We start from the raw sequence: 16,018 nt of genomic DNA, 5'->3' as shown, positions 1-16,018 counted from the left end.
TGACGTGATGTCGGTAGAAGCATCGCCGACAGGAGCAGTTTGTGACCACTGTGAGGCTGCAATTACCTTCCTAGACCTATTAAAATGAATAAACGAAATTCCAGATAACCCCTTTAACATGGTGGTCACAATATTGAAAGTGATCCTCTACTCCATGTAAAATGTGTCTATACATTACTAAAATGAATGGCGCCTTTATTTTTAAACCTTTCTGCAACTGCTTTAAAATTCTGAGGCAGCTTACTGTGACCAAACATCTGGAATGAGGATCTGTCTGGTTGTACTCACGATGAACATTCTCCTTGTCCCCTTTGAGCCCCTGGATAATGCCAGTGTATGCCTCCAAGCAGCCTTCACGCAGGTCATTGAGGTAATCCACCATGTCATAGTCTGTCTAATAATGAATGAAGGTGTAAGTAGAACAGACCACCATGTGCATTTTTACAGAATAAAAGAAAAGCCATGTAACACGCCTGCTATACTAACCCTATCCACTTGTGCTTGGGAGGCTTGCTGCAGAGTATTGAGCACGACATCCAAGTACTTTTTGAACTCCCCTCCAATAGCCAGAGCAATATCACCAAATACAGAAAGGATCTGTGGCTTTACCGAGCGGTGAACATTCTCATTCTGCAAAACAAGTATAGGACCTTAGGGAACCAGATCAACACCAATTAAGCATCTAATACTAAAGCCATATTGTTTTTTACCCCGAGGTTCTCCAATAGTAGCTGCATTATTTCATCACAGAACGACAAAATATTTGATTGCAGAGCTCGGCAAAGGTCCCCTACAAGTCCCACAGCAGCCAGACAAACCTACATAAGGAAAAAAAAGCAAACCCGCAACGTCAGTGACCTTCTGTGGATTAGAAAAGTTCATAAAAAACACATCTTGCAATCTATCCACCGGACATGTCGGTTGCTGCAGAACCAACCACTGGACGAGAGGTGTACAGAGTCCCGTGCTTGATTGATAACTGAGGCAAAGTCCATGGAACTGATGAGCACATTAAATAAGTTGAGGCCATTTCCATAAAATTTGAGTGGAGTGGGAGAAAACAGGCAACACAGATGTTAGACAGGGAACCCTGGACCCCCATTCTCAATCAGTGGAATCCCAGTGGTCAGACCTGCAGCAATCAACTAATCACTTATCCTGTGGATTGGTGGCAAACTGATTATAAGTCAAATTCCAAAGCAAAGAAAGCAAAAGACTTGGCACAACCTCCACTTTTCAAACATGCAGAAGAAAAGGGAGATCCAAGCAATCATTAACCCCTTCCCGACCCGTGACAGCGTATGTGTCATGAAAGTCGGTGCCAATACGACCTGTGACGCATATGCTGTGTCACAGAATGATCGCGTTCCTGCAGGCTACGATCGCTCTGATTGGCTGTTTCACGTTTAACAGCCAGAGCAATTTGTAATATTTCACCAATGAAACTTGGTGAAATATTACAATCCAGCCATGGCCGATGCTGCAATATCATCGGCCGCGGCTGGAGACACCGATCTGACCCGGTGACCGACTGACAGCAGCGATCTGCCGCCGTCAGTCTTTCCTACCCCTTCGTTATGTCCTCAGCGCCATCCTCTTGTGGGGGTTTCCACTGTTTAGGCACACAGGGGATCTCCAAACGTGACATGGTGTCCGCTAACGATTGGAGTTAATTTTTCATTCAAAAAGTCAAATGACGCTCCTTCCTTCCGAGCCCTGTCGTACGCCAAAACAGTGGTTCCCTCCCACATGTGGGGTATCGGCGTACTCAGGACAAATTGTACAATAACTTTCAAGGTTCAGTTTCTCCTTTTACCCTTGGGAAAATAAAATTGTTGCTAAAAGATAATTTTTTGGACTAAAGTGAAATGTTCATTTTTTTCCTTTTATGTTGCTTCTGCTGCTGTGAAGCACCTGAAGGGTTAATAAACTTCTATGTGGTTTTGAGCACCTTGAGGGGTGCAGTTTTTAGAATGGTGTCACTTTTGGGTATTTTCAGCCATATAGACTCCTCAAACTAACTTCAAATGTGTGGTGGTCCTTAAAAAAAAAAAAAAAAAATGGTTTTGTAAATTTTGTTGTCAAATTTAGAGATCGCTGGTCAAATTTTAACCCTTATAACCTCCTAGCAAAAAAAAAAATGTTTCAAAAATTGTGCTGATGTAAAGTAGACATGTGGGTAATGTTATTTATTAACCATTTTGTGTCACAACTGATTTAAACAGAATAAAAATTCAAAATTTGAAAATTGGGAAATGTTCAAAATTTGACAAATTCCCGATTTTTTTCACAAAAACGCAAAAATCGACCTAAATTTACTACTAACATGAAGCCCAATATGTCACGAAAAAACAGTCTCAGAACCGCTAGGATCCATTGAAGCGTTGCTGAGTTATTACCTCATAAAGGGACACTGGTCAGAATTGCAAAAAATGGCCAGGTCATTAAGGTCAAAATAGGCTGGGTCATGAAGGGGTTAAAAAAAAAATATCACTGAATACTACTTTGTAATGGTGCTCAATCCATAAAGACTTTCATAACCAAGCAACGAAAAATGGATACATTCTTTTTCATTGGTACACATCATATAACTGTTCAGACCGGTAAAGAGGTGTTATGCTGCTGTCCACTAGGAGGCGACACTATGCATAATCTGAAAGATTAACCGTGGCTCCTCATCTGCAGTATACACCCAAGAACGGTGTCAGCCTTCTTTTGTGCAAAAGCATTAGGAGGAACGTAACATGAATAACACAACCATGCCTATAAGGCAGCAACTATGCACGAGCTCAAGAAAATATGAGAACTCAACAGTAACAACGGCCCGGAAAAAGCAACAGGGTGGGAGCTGTGTCCCCCAATTAGAGGCCAAGAGAAAGATTTTACGGTGAGTACACAAAAAGTTTCCTTTACTGTCGCCTCATTGTGCCAAAGCCTGGTGCCGATTGGCCCCTACCGCCCATGTAGAGTGCCGTAATATCGGCTGGAAGAGGAGAATTTTTACAGTAGGCCTCTTGTATGGTGGATTTGATCTGATTGGTATATATTATAACCTAGCGCATTGAAAAATAGAAAAATAGGAAGTATAAACTATGGACTTTTCTTGTATTTAAGTATTTCACAGCCGGGCACTTTTTGCTATGATATGTATTGATTGTCATCCATTATATGCCATTTGGATCTAATTGATTGTTCAACGTGGAACAAGTTTTAGATGTTTTAATAGTGTGTTCTGTCTGTTTTTTTCTTTGATGTGTCAAATAAAACTTGAATTTTTGTGATTAGCACTTTGCTGTCTCGTGGTTGATCCTACAAGTATATGCATGTACCTGTCTCTTTTTGGTTTCTGTGGTATTTTTTACATGCATGGTAGTGATCCCTGACAAGTTATAGTATTATATGCGATGGTGCCCACCTAAACAGCTCTTTGTCTGATCATGGTCCTAATAACGTCCGGCGAGAGTCCTGCCTGGGTTAGAACCCAGGTCTCAAGGGCCACGCTATCAAATTGAGAGCCCCCAAGTTCTGGTGGTAGAACCGGCCTTGTGATAGAAGATCGGGGAGACGCCAGGGGGAGTCTACTGTAAGTTGTACGATGTCGGCGTACCATGTACGTCTGAGTCAGTCCAGTGCGATTAGGATGCTTCGAACTCCCTTTTGCTTGATCTTCCTCACCACCCTGGATATCAGGGGGAGAGGTGGAAAAATGTACAGAAGCTGGAACTGGGTCCAGTCCTGAACCAGAGCGTCTGCTCCGAGCAACCGCGGATCGTGTGTTCTGGCCATGAAGTTGGAGACCTTGGCATTGAAGTGGGATGCCATTAGGTCCACATCTGGGGTCCCCCAGCGATGGCAGATCTGCCAAAAAAAAAAAAATTCGGGATGGAGAGACCACTCTCCCGAGTCTATTCCTTGTCGGCTGAGTAAGTCTGCTTCCCAGTTGTCCACACCTGGAATGTGGACCGCCGAGAGAACCGACCATGTGTTCTCTGCCCAGTGGAGGATATGTGACACTTCTCGCATCGCCTGGGTACTGCGGGTCCCCCCTTGGTGATTCACATATGCCACGGCCGTGGCATTGTCCGACTGTATTCTGATGCGAGAGGCTGCCAGTAAGTGATGAAAGGCCCTCAATGCCAGGAGGATGGCACGAATTTCCAGGATGTTGATGGGCATGGTCGCTTCCACTGGGGACCACTTGCCCTGTGCTGTAGGTGCACTGCAACCCAACCTGTCAGGCTCTCATCGGTGGTCAGAACCTTCCATTGACCTGTGAGAAAGGATTTCCCCTTTGCTAGCGAGGTTGGCTTGAGCCACCAGTGCAGGGACCTCTTGGTTGACGACGTTAGCCGGAACGCCCTGTCGAGAGAGAAAGGGTTCTTGTCCCAGGACTTGAGGATGGCTAGTTGGAGAGGCCTGAGGCGAAACTGGGCAAATGGGACGGCTTCTATTGCTGCCCCCATCCTGCTGAGGACTCATGGCAACCCGGAGAGCTCTAGGGGGTTTGCGGAGGAGGGTGTGAAACTCCTAGGCGGAGAGCCAGTGCCTTGTCCTTGGGAAGGAGCACTAGACCCCTGGAGGTGTTGAATAGCATTCCCAGGAAGGTCAGAGACTGACTCGGGGGTTGTTGATTAATTTTGTAGGTTGACTAACCAGCCCATGCGACTCAAGAGTGTCGATTGTGATTGAGACACTGAGCTCGCAGTCCTTGAAGGTGGGAGCCTTGATGAGTAGATCGTCCAAGTATGGAACGACTACTATGCCTCTGGAGTGCAGGACGTCCATGGTGGCTGCCATGACTTTGGTAAACACTCTGGGAGCCATAGCGAGTCTGAACGAGAGAGCCACGAACTGGTAGTGTGCGACATGTGCACATAGCCTAATAAGACAAAGGTCAGCTATGCTGCACTGTGATAGCTATGACCACACAGCTCTGATGTGAGTTCAGTACAGCAGTCATTACATGACCAACACTGGTAACTCCTTTCACGTAAAGTAAGCCTAGAAGCCATTTTTTTCAGGGAGATTTATGTCCAGCCCACATATCTTCACACCTCCTCTAAATATTAAGTAAAAAGCAGATTTCTCTTTAATATGGACATTGTATCACAGACTAGACCTGTCCATCAGCCTCCTCCAATTGTTAATGGCCTCACATAGGCAAGCTGCTTTTCTATTGGAGAAGGCTGATTAACATGTCTGGTTACATGACCTTCCAGAGGCAGCCATTATATGGATAGAAGCGCTGATCAGTTTGTTGGAAAGCTGTACAAACAGGAAAAAAAGGCGGACCCTTTACAAGTCCACAGAAGAAAAAGCTATAAAACCAAGTCAAGATGAATGAATATTTTTTATCCCCCAGATGTGCAGTAGCTTTTATACTAGTTCATTTATTAGGGGGGGGGGAGGGGGTTATCACCCCCCAAGAGACCATAAACTGCCCAAGCTTGAACATGAACTCACCTGGTACTCCGCATAGTTCTTCAGTCCAATGCCAAGGAAAGGTTTAAATGCATCCATGTATTTCAGGAACTCTGCCCCAAGTACTAGAGGGAAGAAAAAAATTTTTTAAAACAACCAGAAAAAAATTAAAAACAAGGATAAACTTCAATTTAAATCAATGATCTTCAGAAAGTCATAGTCAACACAGCCAATTCTGTGTGGTGCATGAACTTGTCATCCTCAGACAATGGCACGAGACCAGGGGCAGATATACATGCACCTTCCTAAAAATGGAGAAGGGCTCAATTCTCTACAACTTCAGTCATCAGGCACTCACCTTCTACTAAAGTGCTCACAGCCATCAGGGCATCTTCCTGAACACCTCCTGAGCCTGCTGTGCTTTGGAACATGCGCAGCAGAGAGGCCATTACCACATCAGATATCTGCAGGGCATCTTGGGGCTGCACTTTTCGGAGTACGTTCTTGAAAGAAGAAAAAAAAAAAACAAGAAGGTCTGCTAAAAAGGCTAAAAAGTGCACAAAATGCCACCAATCATTCGAAGTCACAGCAACATGCACAACAGATGAGATAAAGATCCTATAACAATCTATGAGGAGAGCTGAGCACATTCCCAAATGAAAGGTCAGTCTGATGAAAGAGGCGGCCGTCAGGTTGGCTAGTACGGCATAAGAGCTCAAACGTCGGTGTTAAAGGGAACCTGTCACCCCCAAAAATCGAAGATGAGCTAAGCTCACCACAACAAGCGGTTGACACCGCGTTGAAGACACCGTTCAGCAGCCCATTGAATCACCACTGGGGTGAAGTCTGACATTTGCATAAGAAATACTGCATACCCCTACTGACGTCCCTAGGAAAATTCTCTGTGGAACATAACGCTGAGCTACATCCATCTACTATATAATTGTCTAAGGGTCACTTCTGTCTGTCTCGGATATTCATTGGTAGCGGCCTCTGTCTGTCATGGAATCCAAGTCGCTGATTGGTCTCGCCAGCTGCCTGTCATGGCTGCCGCGACAAATCAGCGACGCCCACAGTCCGATTAGTCCCTCCCTGCTCCCCTGCAGTCAGTCAGTGCTCGGCGCCCACTCCATACTCCCTGCAGTCACCGCTCACACAGGGTTAATGCCAGCGGTAACGGACCGCGTTATCCCGCGGGTAACTCAGTTACCGCCACTATTAACCCTGTGTGACCAAGTTTTTACTATTGATGCTGCCTATGCAGCGTCAATAGTAAAAGGATCTAATGTTAAAAATAATTTAAAAAACTAAAAAACCATTATATACTCAGCCAGCTTCTGCCGCCTTTCTCGCTCCTTGCGACGCTCCGGTAACCGCTCCATGCAAGCGGCAGGTTCCGGTGGCAAGGATAGTATGCGACAAGGACCTGCCATGAGGTCACGGTCATGTGACTGCGACCTCATCACAGGTCCTGCGTGAGAAGGACCTGCCATGACGTCACGGTCATGTGACCGCGACGTCATCACGGGTCCTACGCTACCAACCCCGGGACCGGAAGCTGCCGAGTGCACCGCACACAAGCGACATGACTACAAAGGCTCCCTCGGAAGGTATATGTTTATTTTTTTAACCTGTGACATACGTGGCTGGGCAATATACTACGTGGCTGGGCAATATTCTAGAATACCTGATGCGTTAGAATTGGGCCATCATCTAGTTATAAATATAGTTCCCTTGAGATAACACGCATTATAATCCTAGTACCTAGAACCGAATTTGGGACCTATATATACACCTTTCATGCTACAAACGGGAGGCACACCAGGCCTTGTTTGATATACACACGGATTTAGACACCTACTCAGTACTTCTTAGTACCATAGAGAAAAGTCTGATTACGATTACGTACTTGATAAAGGTCCATTTGAGAGACAAACGTTATTTTGGGACTGCATTAAAACCTTGATAGACAAAAAGTTGAGTGCCAAGTTTTATTTATATTATTCATGGACGGGTTCCCACTTGTGCACTATTCACAGCTGTGCAACGAAATATCTTTAATATTCATCTTTGGACAGAGACCCATGGACGCCTGCCTGAGACCGTATTCTCTGTGGGACTTCTGGAAATGGTCATCTATAGCAGTCTCAGACAATGAATGAAGCTCCAGAGGGTTCTACAGATCCCCACACCCCCAAAGTAACTAATAGGAAACCACTAATTTTCCTGGTACAACTCCTTTAAAAGGGAACCTGTCACCCCCAAATTCGAAGATGAGCTAAGCCCACCGGCATCAGTATTCTGGAATGCTGTAGATAAGCCCCCAATGTAACCTGAAAGATGAGAAAAAGAGGTTAGATTATACTCACCCAGGGGCAGTCCCGGTATGATGGCCGTCGCGGTCCGGGACCTCCCATCTTCTTACGATGACATCCTCTTGTATTCACGCTGCGGCTCTGGCGCACTTTGTCTACCCTGTTGAGGACAGAGCAAAGTACTGCAGTGCGCAGGTGACTGGGCCTCTCTGACCTTTCCTGGTGCCTGCGCACTGCAGTACTTTGCTCTGCCCTCAACAGGGTATATAAAGTACGCCTAAGCCGGAGCGTGAAGACAAGAGGACGTCATCGTAAGAAGATAGGAGGCCCCGGACTGCGACACCCATAGTACCGGACCACCCCTCGGTGAGTATAATCTAACCTCTTTTTCTCATCTTTCAGGATACATCGGTGGGCTTCGCTCACCTTCGATTTTCGGGGTGACCGGTTCCCTTTAAGGGTATGTTCACACGTTCAGGATTTCCATCCTTTTTTTTTCAGGACAGTTTTTTTAAAAAACTGCAGCTCTTGGCAGAAAACGCAGGTCCTTTTTTTGTCCTTTTTTGATGCGTTTTTGATGCGTTTTTTTATCCTTTTTTTACTGTGTGTTTCCTAGGAAGCTTTTTAGGGCTAAAATGGCTGAAAATACCCTAACCCTACCCCTAACCCTACCCCTAACCCTACCCCTATTCTAACCTTAGTGAAAAAAAAAAAAAAAAATTCTTAATTTTTTTATTGTCCCTACCAATGGGGGTGACAAAGTGGGGGGGGGGTGTCATTTACTATTTTTTTATTTTGATCACTGAGATATAACCTATCTCAGTGATCAAAATGCACTTTGGAGCGAATCTGCCGGCCGGCAGATTCGGCGGGCGCACTGCGCATGCGCCCGCCATTTTGCAAGATGGCGGCGCCCAGGGAGAAGACGGCCGGACGGACACCGGGACAGTATAAGGGGGGGAGATTAGGGCACGGGGGGGGGGGCATCGGAGCACTGGGGGGGGGGCAGCCACACTCCGCCCACGCACTTCCGCCCGCTCCCCCGCACTTCCTGCTGCAGCGGTTCTGCACATCAAATCGCAGTAAAACCCGCAGATATATTTTTGATCTGCGGGTTTTACTGCGATTTTGACCTCACAATGGAGGTCTATGGGTGCAGAACCGCTGCGGTTCAGGAAAAAGAATTGACATGCTCCTTTTTTTACCGCGGCTATTCAGCGCGGCTTTTTACACTAAATTCCGGATCATGTGCACAGCAGTGACTGTTTTCCATAGGGTTACATTGTTATGTACCCTGCATGGAAAACAGCTGCGGAACCGCAGCGGCAATACCGCTGCGGTTCCGCAGTAAAAACAGGATTTTTGGTTGCTTACCGTAAAATCTGTTTCTTGGAGCCTCCATTGGGGGACACAGGAACCATGGGTGTATGCTGCTGCCACTAGGAGGCTGACACTATGCAAATAAAAAAAAAAATTAGCTCCTCCTCTGCAGTGTACACCCCACCGACTGGCATTAAACTCTTCAGTTAGTGAGAAAGCAGTAGGAGAAAGAACAAGGTTGAAAAACCATAACCACAAACTTGAGAACTGTAAACGTGAGAACAGTCAGAGAACATATAACAAAAACATTGGGAGGGTGCTGTGTCCCCCAATGGAGGCTCCAAGAAACAGATTTTACGGTAAGCAACCAAAAATCCTGTTTTCTTTATCGCCTCTCATTGGGGGACACAGGAACCATGGGACGTCCCAAAGCAGTCCCAAGGGCGGGAAAACAGACTTCCATCAGGTCAGAGGACTCACCACTGCCGCCTGCAGGATCCTTCTGCCTAGGCTGGCGTCCGCCGATGCGTAGGTATGGACCTTGTAAAATTTGGCGAACGTGTGGATGGAAGACCAAGTTGCCGCTTTGCAAAGCTGTAGGGCGGAAGCCCTGTGGTGCACCGCCCAGGAGGCGCCGACTGCCCGGGTAGAGTGAGCCTTAATCCCAGGAGGGGGCACTCTGTTCTTGACCCGGTAAGCCTCCAAAATTGCCGTTCTGATCCAGCGAGCAATAGTCGCTTTAGAAGCCGGCTGGCCTCTGCGCGTGCCATCAGGAATGACGAAAAATGAATCCGTCTTCCGGAAAGAGGATGTTCTATCCAGATAAATCCTCACTGCCCTGACTAGGTCCAGCTTGTTCAACGATCGCTCCAGAGGATGAGTCGGAGCTGGACAAAAGGAAGGTAGAACGATGTCCTCGTTGAGGTGGAAGGTGGAAACCACCTTAGGAAGAAAAGAAGGTGGAGGTCGGAAGACCACCTTGTCCTGGTGAATGACCAAAAACGGAGGGCGGCAAGACAGTGCCGCCAGCTCGGAAACGCGGCGAATGGACGTGATGGCCACAAGAAAGGCCACCTTCCAAGATAAAACTGATAGAGGAATCTCCCTAAGAGGTTCAAAGGGAGAAACCTTCAGAACGTCCAGTACCAGGTTTAGGTCCCATGCCTCCACAGGGGCCCTGTACGGCGGGACGGCGTGGGCTACCCCCTGAAAGAAGGTCTTAACCTGTGGCCGAGAGGCCAAGGTCTTCTGAAAGAGGATGGAAAGCGCAGAGACCTGACCCTTCAGGGAACTAAGAGCCAGGCCCGAATCCAGTCCTGCCTGAAGGAAGGCCAAAAGAGAAGGCAGGGAAAAAACCATAGGCGGCACGCGGTTGGACTCGCACCAACGGAAGTAGGCCTTCCAGGTGCGGTAGTAGATCCTGGAAGACGAAGGCTTCCGAGCCTGAATCATGGTGTGAATGACCCGGTCCGAAAGGCCGGACGCTCTTAGAACCGCGGTCTCAACAGCCACGCCGTTAAACTGAGCGACCGAGAATTCGGGTGGCAGATAGGACCCTGGGACAGCAGATCGGGCCTGTCTGGAAGGCGCCAGGGAGCGTCCGCGAGAAGGTTGACGAGCTCCGCGAACCAAGCTCTCCTGGGCCAATCCGGGGCGATCAGGATGACCGGCACCCCTTCCGCTTTGATCTTCTTCAACAGTTTGGGAAGTAATGGAAGGGGTGGGAACAGATAGGGCATCTCGAACTGTGACCAAGGAATGGCCAGAGCATCGACGCCCACTGCGAGAGGATCGCGTGACCTGGAGACGAATTGTGGAACCTTCCTGTTGATCCGAGACGCCGTGAGATCCACATCCGGAGTTCCCCATCGAAGACAAATCTGATGGAAGACCTCCGGATGCAGGGACCATTCCCCCGCCGCGAGACCCTCGCGGCTGAGGAAGTCGGCGGCCCAGTTTTCTACGCCGGGGATATGCACCGCGGATATCACCGGAACCGTTGCCTCTGCCCAAAGGAGGATCTTGGACACCTCGGCAAGGGCCAAGGAGCTCCGAGTCCCCCCCTGATGGTTGACATATGCCACAGCCGTGGCATTGTCCGTCTGGATCCGGACTGGAAGGCCCCTGAGAATCCTTTCCCAATGGCGGAGGGACAGAAAGATGGCCCGAATTTCGAGGACGTTGATCGGCAGCGCGGACTCCTGTAGCGACCAACGGCCCTGAACCGTCAGGTGGCGAAAAACCGCACCCCAGCCGATCAGGCTGGCATCCGTTGTCACCACCTGCCAGTGAACCGGAAGGAAGGACCTGCCCTGGGAGATGAGAGGAGACGTCAGCCACCAGTTGAGAGACCGCTTGACCCGAAAGGAGAGTCTGATCGGCCGATCCAGGGAGAAGACCGACCTGTCCCACTGAGACAGAATGGCTTGCTGAAGGGGTCGAGAATGGAATTGGGCGAAGGGAATCGCTTCCAAGGTAGCTACCATCCTCCCCAGAACCTTCATGGCCGATCGGAGGGAGGGAGGCCGAGGACCCTGGAGCAAGAGAATGTCCCGACAAAGGGTGGATCTCTTGTCCTTGGGAAGGAAGACTCTGGACTGACGAGTGTCGAAGAGCATGCCCAGAAAGATGATGTGATGTCCGGGAAATATTGGAACATGTAGGTAGGCGTCCTGGATATCTATAGAGCATAGAAATTCCTGAGCCTCCATGGAAGCAATTACTGAACGAAGGGATTCCATCCTGAAGTGTCTCAGGCGAACCCTCCTGTTCAACAATTTGAGGTCCAGAATGGGACGAACCTTGCCGTCTTTTTTCGGTACCACAAAGAGGTTCGAGTAGAAACCCGTGTACCGTTCCTTTTCTGGGACGGGAACGATTACCCCGGATTTGAGCAGAGAAGCGATGGCTGCGAAGAAGCCCGGAACCAAAGCGGGATCTTTTGGAGGACGAGATTGGAAGAAACGATCTCTGGGTCGGGAGGCGAACTCTATTTTGTATCCCGAAGACACAACTTCCCTGACCCATGCATCCTCTACTGCGGAAATCCAGACGTCCCTGAAACGGAGAAGACGGCCCCCCAACCTGGGAGTTGGGCTGGAGTCTTGCCGAGAGTCATGCGGAAGTGGATCTTCCAGTCCTGGGCCTGGACGATCTACCCTGGGAATAGCGAGGACGCCAGGACGGAGTGGGCCTGAAGGACACCGCCTTCTTCTCTTGACGTGCCTGTGGCCTCTGTTGCTGCTGGGAAAAGGAGTTTGACGCAGCGAAGCGACGAAAAGGCCGGAACGAGCGAAACTGCCGTCTAGGAGGAGGGCGACGAGGTTTAGCCTGGGGGAGAAGGGAACTTGTGCCCCCAGTGGCGTCCTTAATGATCTGGTCCAGCTGGGAACCAAAGAGACGAGAGCCCTGGAAGGGCAGACTAGTGAGGGACTTTTTGGAGGACAAGTCCGCCTGCCAGGCCTTGAGCCAAACGGTCCGGCGGATGGCAACGGCATTGCTGGAAGCCTGAGCCGCACAAGACGCGACATCCAGGGAGGCGGAAACCAGGTATTCACCAGCGTGGGAAATCTGGTTGGCAAGTTCCGCTAATTGCGCGGAAGGAGCCCCGTCCAGGATACCTCGCCGCAGATCCTTGGCCCATTTTGAGATGGATTTTGAGGCCCAAGTGGAAGCAAAGGCCGGGCATAGCGCTGCTGAAGCCGCTTCGAAGGCAGATTTTGCGAAGGATTCTATAACTCTGTCGTTAGAGTCCTTCAGAGACGCTCCGCCAGACAGTGGGAGCACCGTGTTGGTGGACAGCCTGGACACAGGTGGATCCACCGAGGGAGAGACCGTCCAATTGGCGGTAAGATCTGGTGAAAAAGGATATAACACCCCCAGGCGTTTTCCCCTCTGAAAACGTCTGGTCGGATTCTCTCTCTCTCTGGTCAGGATTTCCTCGAATTCAGGATGAGGGGCAAAAAATCTTGAAGGTGGTTTGGCCCGTCTAAACGAAACCGCCTGATCTGCGGGTTCCGTAGAGGGATCCTTAATGCCGCAGGTTTGGTTTATAGCCCGAATGAGGTTCTGGACCGACTCACTCATGGTGGCGATTTGGCTAGGATCCAACTCCGACATCTCCTCTGAGGGCGCATCAGATAAAGCCTCGCCTGACTCAGGGGAGGAGGAACGGTGCGACACCAACCGCGGGGGAGGGCCGTGCGGCGAGATGGAACGCGAAGAGGACTCAGACCGACGTTGCTGTCTGGACCTTTTGTGGCTAATCAAGGAGGGCTCAGGCGGCGGTTCCTGCGACCCGCTGGCCACTGCAGGGGTCTGCAGGGGTAACCGATCCAGCGCGGACACCAGGGTTTGAGACACCCGTGTTAAATTGGCCACCGATTCTGACAGAGAAGCGGCCCAGCCTGGGATGGGGGGATCACTCTCGGGCGGAACAGCCGGGGGATCCTGGGCGGTGGGAACAATCGGGTTGCTGCAGGACTGACACAGCGGGGAGGACTGACCTGAGGGAAGTTTGCTGTTACAGGACGAACATGCAAAGTACGTGACTAAGGCAGAAGATGAAGAGGTAGGGGGACGAGAGCGGCCCCCTTTAGAGGTAGACATTTTTAGGGACCCTGAAGATGCCAGTGGGTTAGGGGACAGTGGGCAGAGGGGGGTGTCAGTCTGCAGTGCAGCTACTCACGGACCCGGTCCTGGAAGATGTCCCACTTGTCCTCGGCGGAGAACTTCCCTGAGGTGCTGATTCTGCGATGCTGAGCCACAGAAGATGCGAGTGCTGCTGCTGTGAGAAGCGGTGCACACCGGCCGAGGGACCCACGAGGAAGGGGGTGGAGCCAGACGCAGAGGCGCCGGTGGGCAGGGCGCAGTATGTCGGGCGGGAAAGAAGCCCGCCCGCAGAACCGGAAGTGAGGAGCCGAGAAACCGGAAGTAGGCCCCGGCGTAAGCCGGGACCTAAATTAGAGACCGGCGCCGCCGGAGAAGGGAACCGCGGCGCCGGAGCAGCGCGCCGCAGAGTCCGAGAAGAGCGGCAGTCCGCCAAGGCTGCCCGAACGGAACCGGCGGGGCCGCGGCGCCAGAGGCAGGCCCCGGCAGAAGCCGGGACCCAAACTAGAGGCCGGCGCCGGAGAATCGCGGCGCCGGAGCGTCGCCAGAGGATCGCGGCGCCGGAGCGCCGCCTGAGAATAGCGGCGCCGGAGCGCCGCTGGAGAGTGGCGGCGTCGGAGCGCCGCAGAAAGCAAGCGGCACGGCACCCTGCCAAGGACGCCGTGCAGACACAGGACACACCGCGGCCGCCGAGAAGCGAGACCGCAAGGGGGAGCGGCGCGGCAGCCCGCCAGGCCGAGACTCCACAAGGGAGACACCGTGGCTGTGCGGCCGCCAATGAAGGAGAGCCCCGGAGGAAAATGAGCCACAGCCCCCGTGGCTGTCCCTGGGATCCCCCCAAAACAAACGCCATGAGGGAGGACCGGGGGACATCTGGAGAAAGGATCCCGGGGGAATGGAGAGCCCGCCAGGGGGAAATACTCACCTAAACATCCCACGCCGTTACTAACCTGAGGGGAATGAGACGTCCACGGAGCTGTGATGGACGTCCTCGTCTCCTCCGACCGACAGGCTCTGGTAGGCGAGTGGGTGGGGGACGGAGCCAGGACCGGACTTCTGAGCACGCTTCTGTGCTAGGATCTTGGTCCTGGAGAGGGATCTATGAGGATACGGGGTGGCAGTACACGCCGTACTCATAGTCCGTATTGTGTGACTACAGGCGTGACTGCTCACCCTGTATCCCTCCGGAAAACCTGAAAAGAAACGACGCACATTGAGGTAGATAAGGGTCTAATGAAAGACCCGTGTCCACCTCCTACTGACACTAAGCTAAACTGAAGAGTTTAATGCCAGTCGGTGGGGTGTACACTGCAGAGGAGGAGCTAATTTTTTTTTTTATTTGCATAGTGTCAGCCTCCTAGTGGCAGCAGCATACACCCATGGTTCCTGTGTCCCCCAATGAGAGGCGATAAAGAAAAACGCACTGTGTGAACATGGCCTAACTCCTTCACGCCACAGCCTTTTTTGCATCTGTTTTTCGCTCCCATTCAACCCAGAGCCATAACTTATTTTTCCGTCAATACGGCCATGTGAGGGCTTGTATTTGCGGAACGAGTTGTACTTTTGAACAACACCATTGGGTTTATCATGTCATGTATCTGAACAAAATTCCAAGTGCATTGAAATTGCAAAAAAAGTGCAATTCCACAACTTTTTTTAAAAAAATTTTTCTACCATGTTCACATAATGCTAAAACTGACCTGTCATTATGATTCATCATTCTCCCTTCTTAGATTCCAAACATGTATAGATTGAAATAAAAAAATTCCAATTCCAAAGTTAAAAAAAAAAAAAAAAAAAAAAAAAAAAGGGCCATTTTCCAAATTTAGGGTTGGGTGAGGGCATAAATTTTTGCATGCAGACCTGACATTTTATTTATACCATTTTGATGTGGATACGATATTTTGATCACCCATTTTTTAATGCAATGTTGCGTTGACCAAACAACTGCAAGTCTGGCATTTTGACTTTCGCTACACCGCTTACTGATCAGAGAAAAATATATTATATTATATATCATCAGCCAATTCTGAAAACAGCGATAGCAAATGTGTAATTTTTTATTTTTTTTTTAATGGGGCAAATGGGGGAAATGGGGGATGATTTGAACTGTTATTTTTTTTTCACTTTTCACTTGCTTCAATAGTCTCCATGGGAGACTAGAGGCTGCAATAACCCAATCGCCTCTGCTACCCAGGCAATGATCAGCTCACCATAGAGATCTGCTGGAGACCTCTGGTTCTCATACTAACGCATCAGTGACCCAAGATCATGACAGGGTCACTGATGGGCGGGATTAGTGACAATGCATTTAACAGCCGCTGGTGAATTGTGATTCCACCTGCAGCTGTTAG

General features: G+C 49.8%; 1 protein-coding gene across 1 annotated transcript in view; it reads right to left on the bottom strand.

Moving 5' to 3' along the window:
• The window catches only part of KPNB1 (karyopherin subunit beta 1), a 42,054-nt gene that overhangs the window by 5,426 nt on the left and 20,610 nt on the right, over positions 1–16,018 (bottom strand). The window contains exons 15-19 of the mRNA XM_069751711.1: positions 5,780–5,924; positions 5,464–5,546; positions 711–818; positions 487–630; positions 289–394 (exon numbers count right to left, since the gene is read on the bottom strand). Coding sequence (XP_069607812.1) covers positions 289–394; positions 487–630; positions 711–818; positions 5,464–5,546; positions 5,780–5,924 — 586 coding nt within the window. The remainder of the gene's footprint in view (positions 1–288; positions 395–486; positions 631–710; positions 819–5,463; positions 5,547–5,779; positions 5,925–16,018) is intronic.

This window comes from Ranitomeya imitator, chromosome 2 (assembly GCF_032444005.1).
Source record: "Ranitomeya imitator isolate aRanImi1 chromosome 2, aRanImi1.pri, whole genome shotgun sequence".
Lineage (NCBI taxonomy): Eukaryota > Metazoa > Chordata > Amphibia > Anura > Dendrobatidae > Ranitomeya > Ranitomeya imitator.
This window is presented reverse-complemented; position numbering and strand designations above follow the sequence as displayed.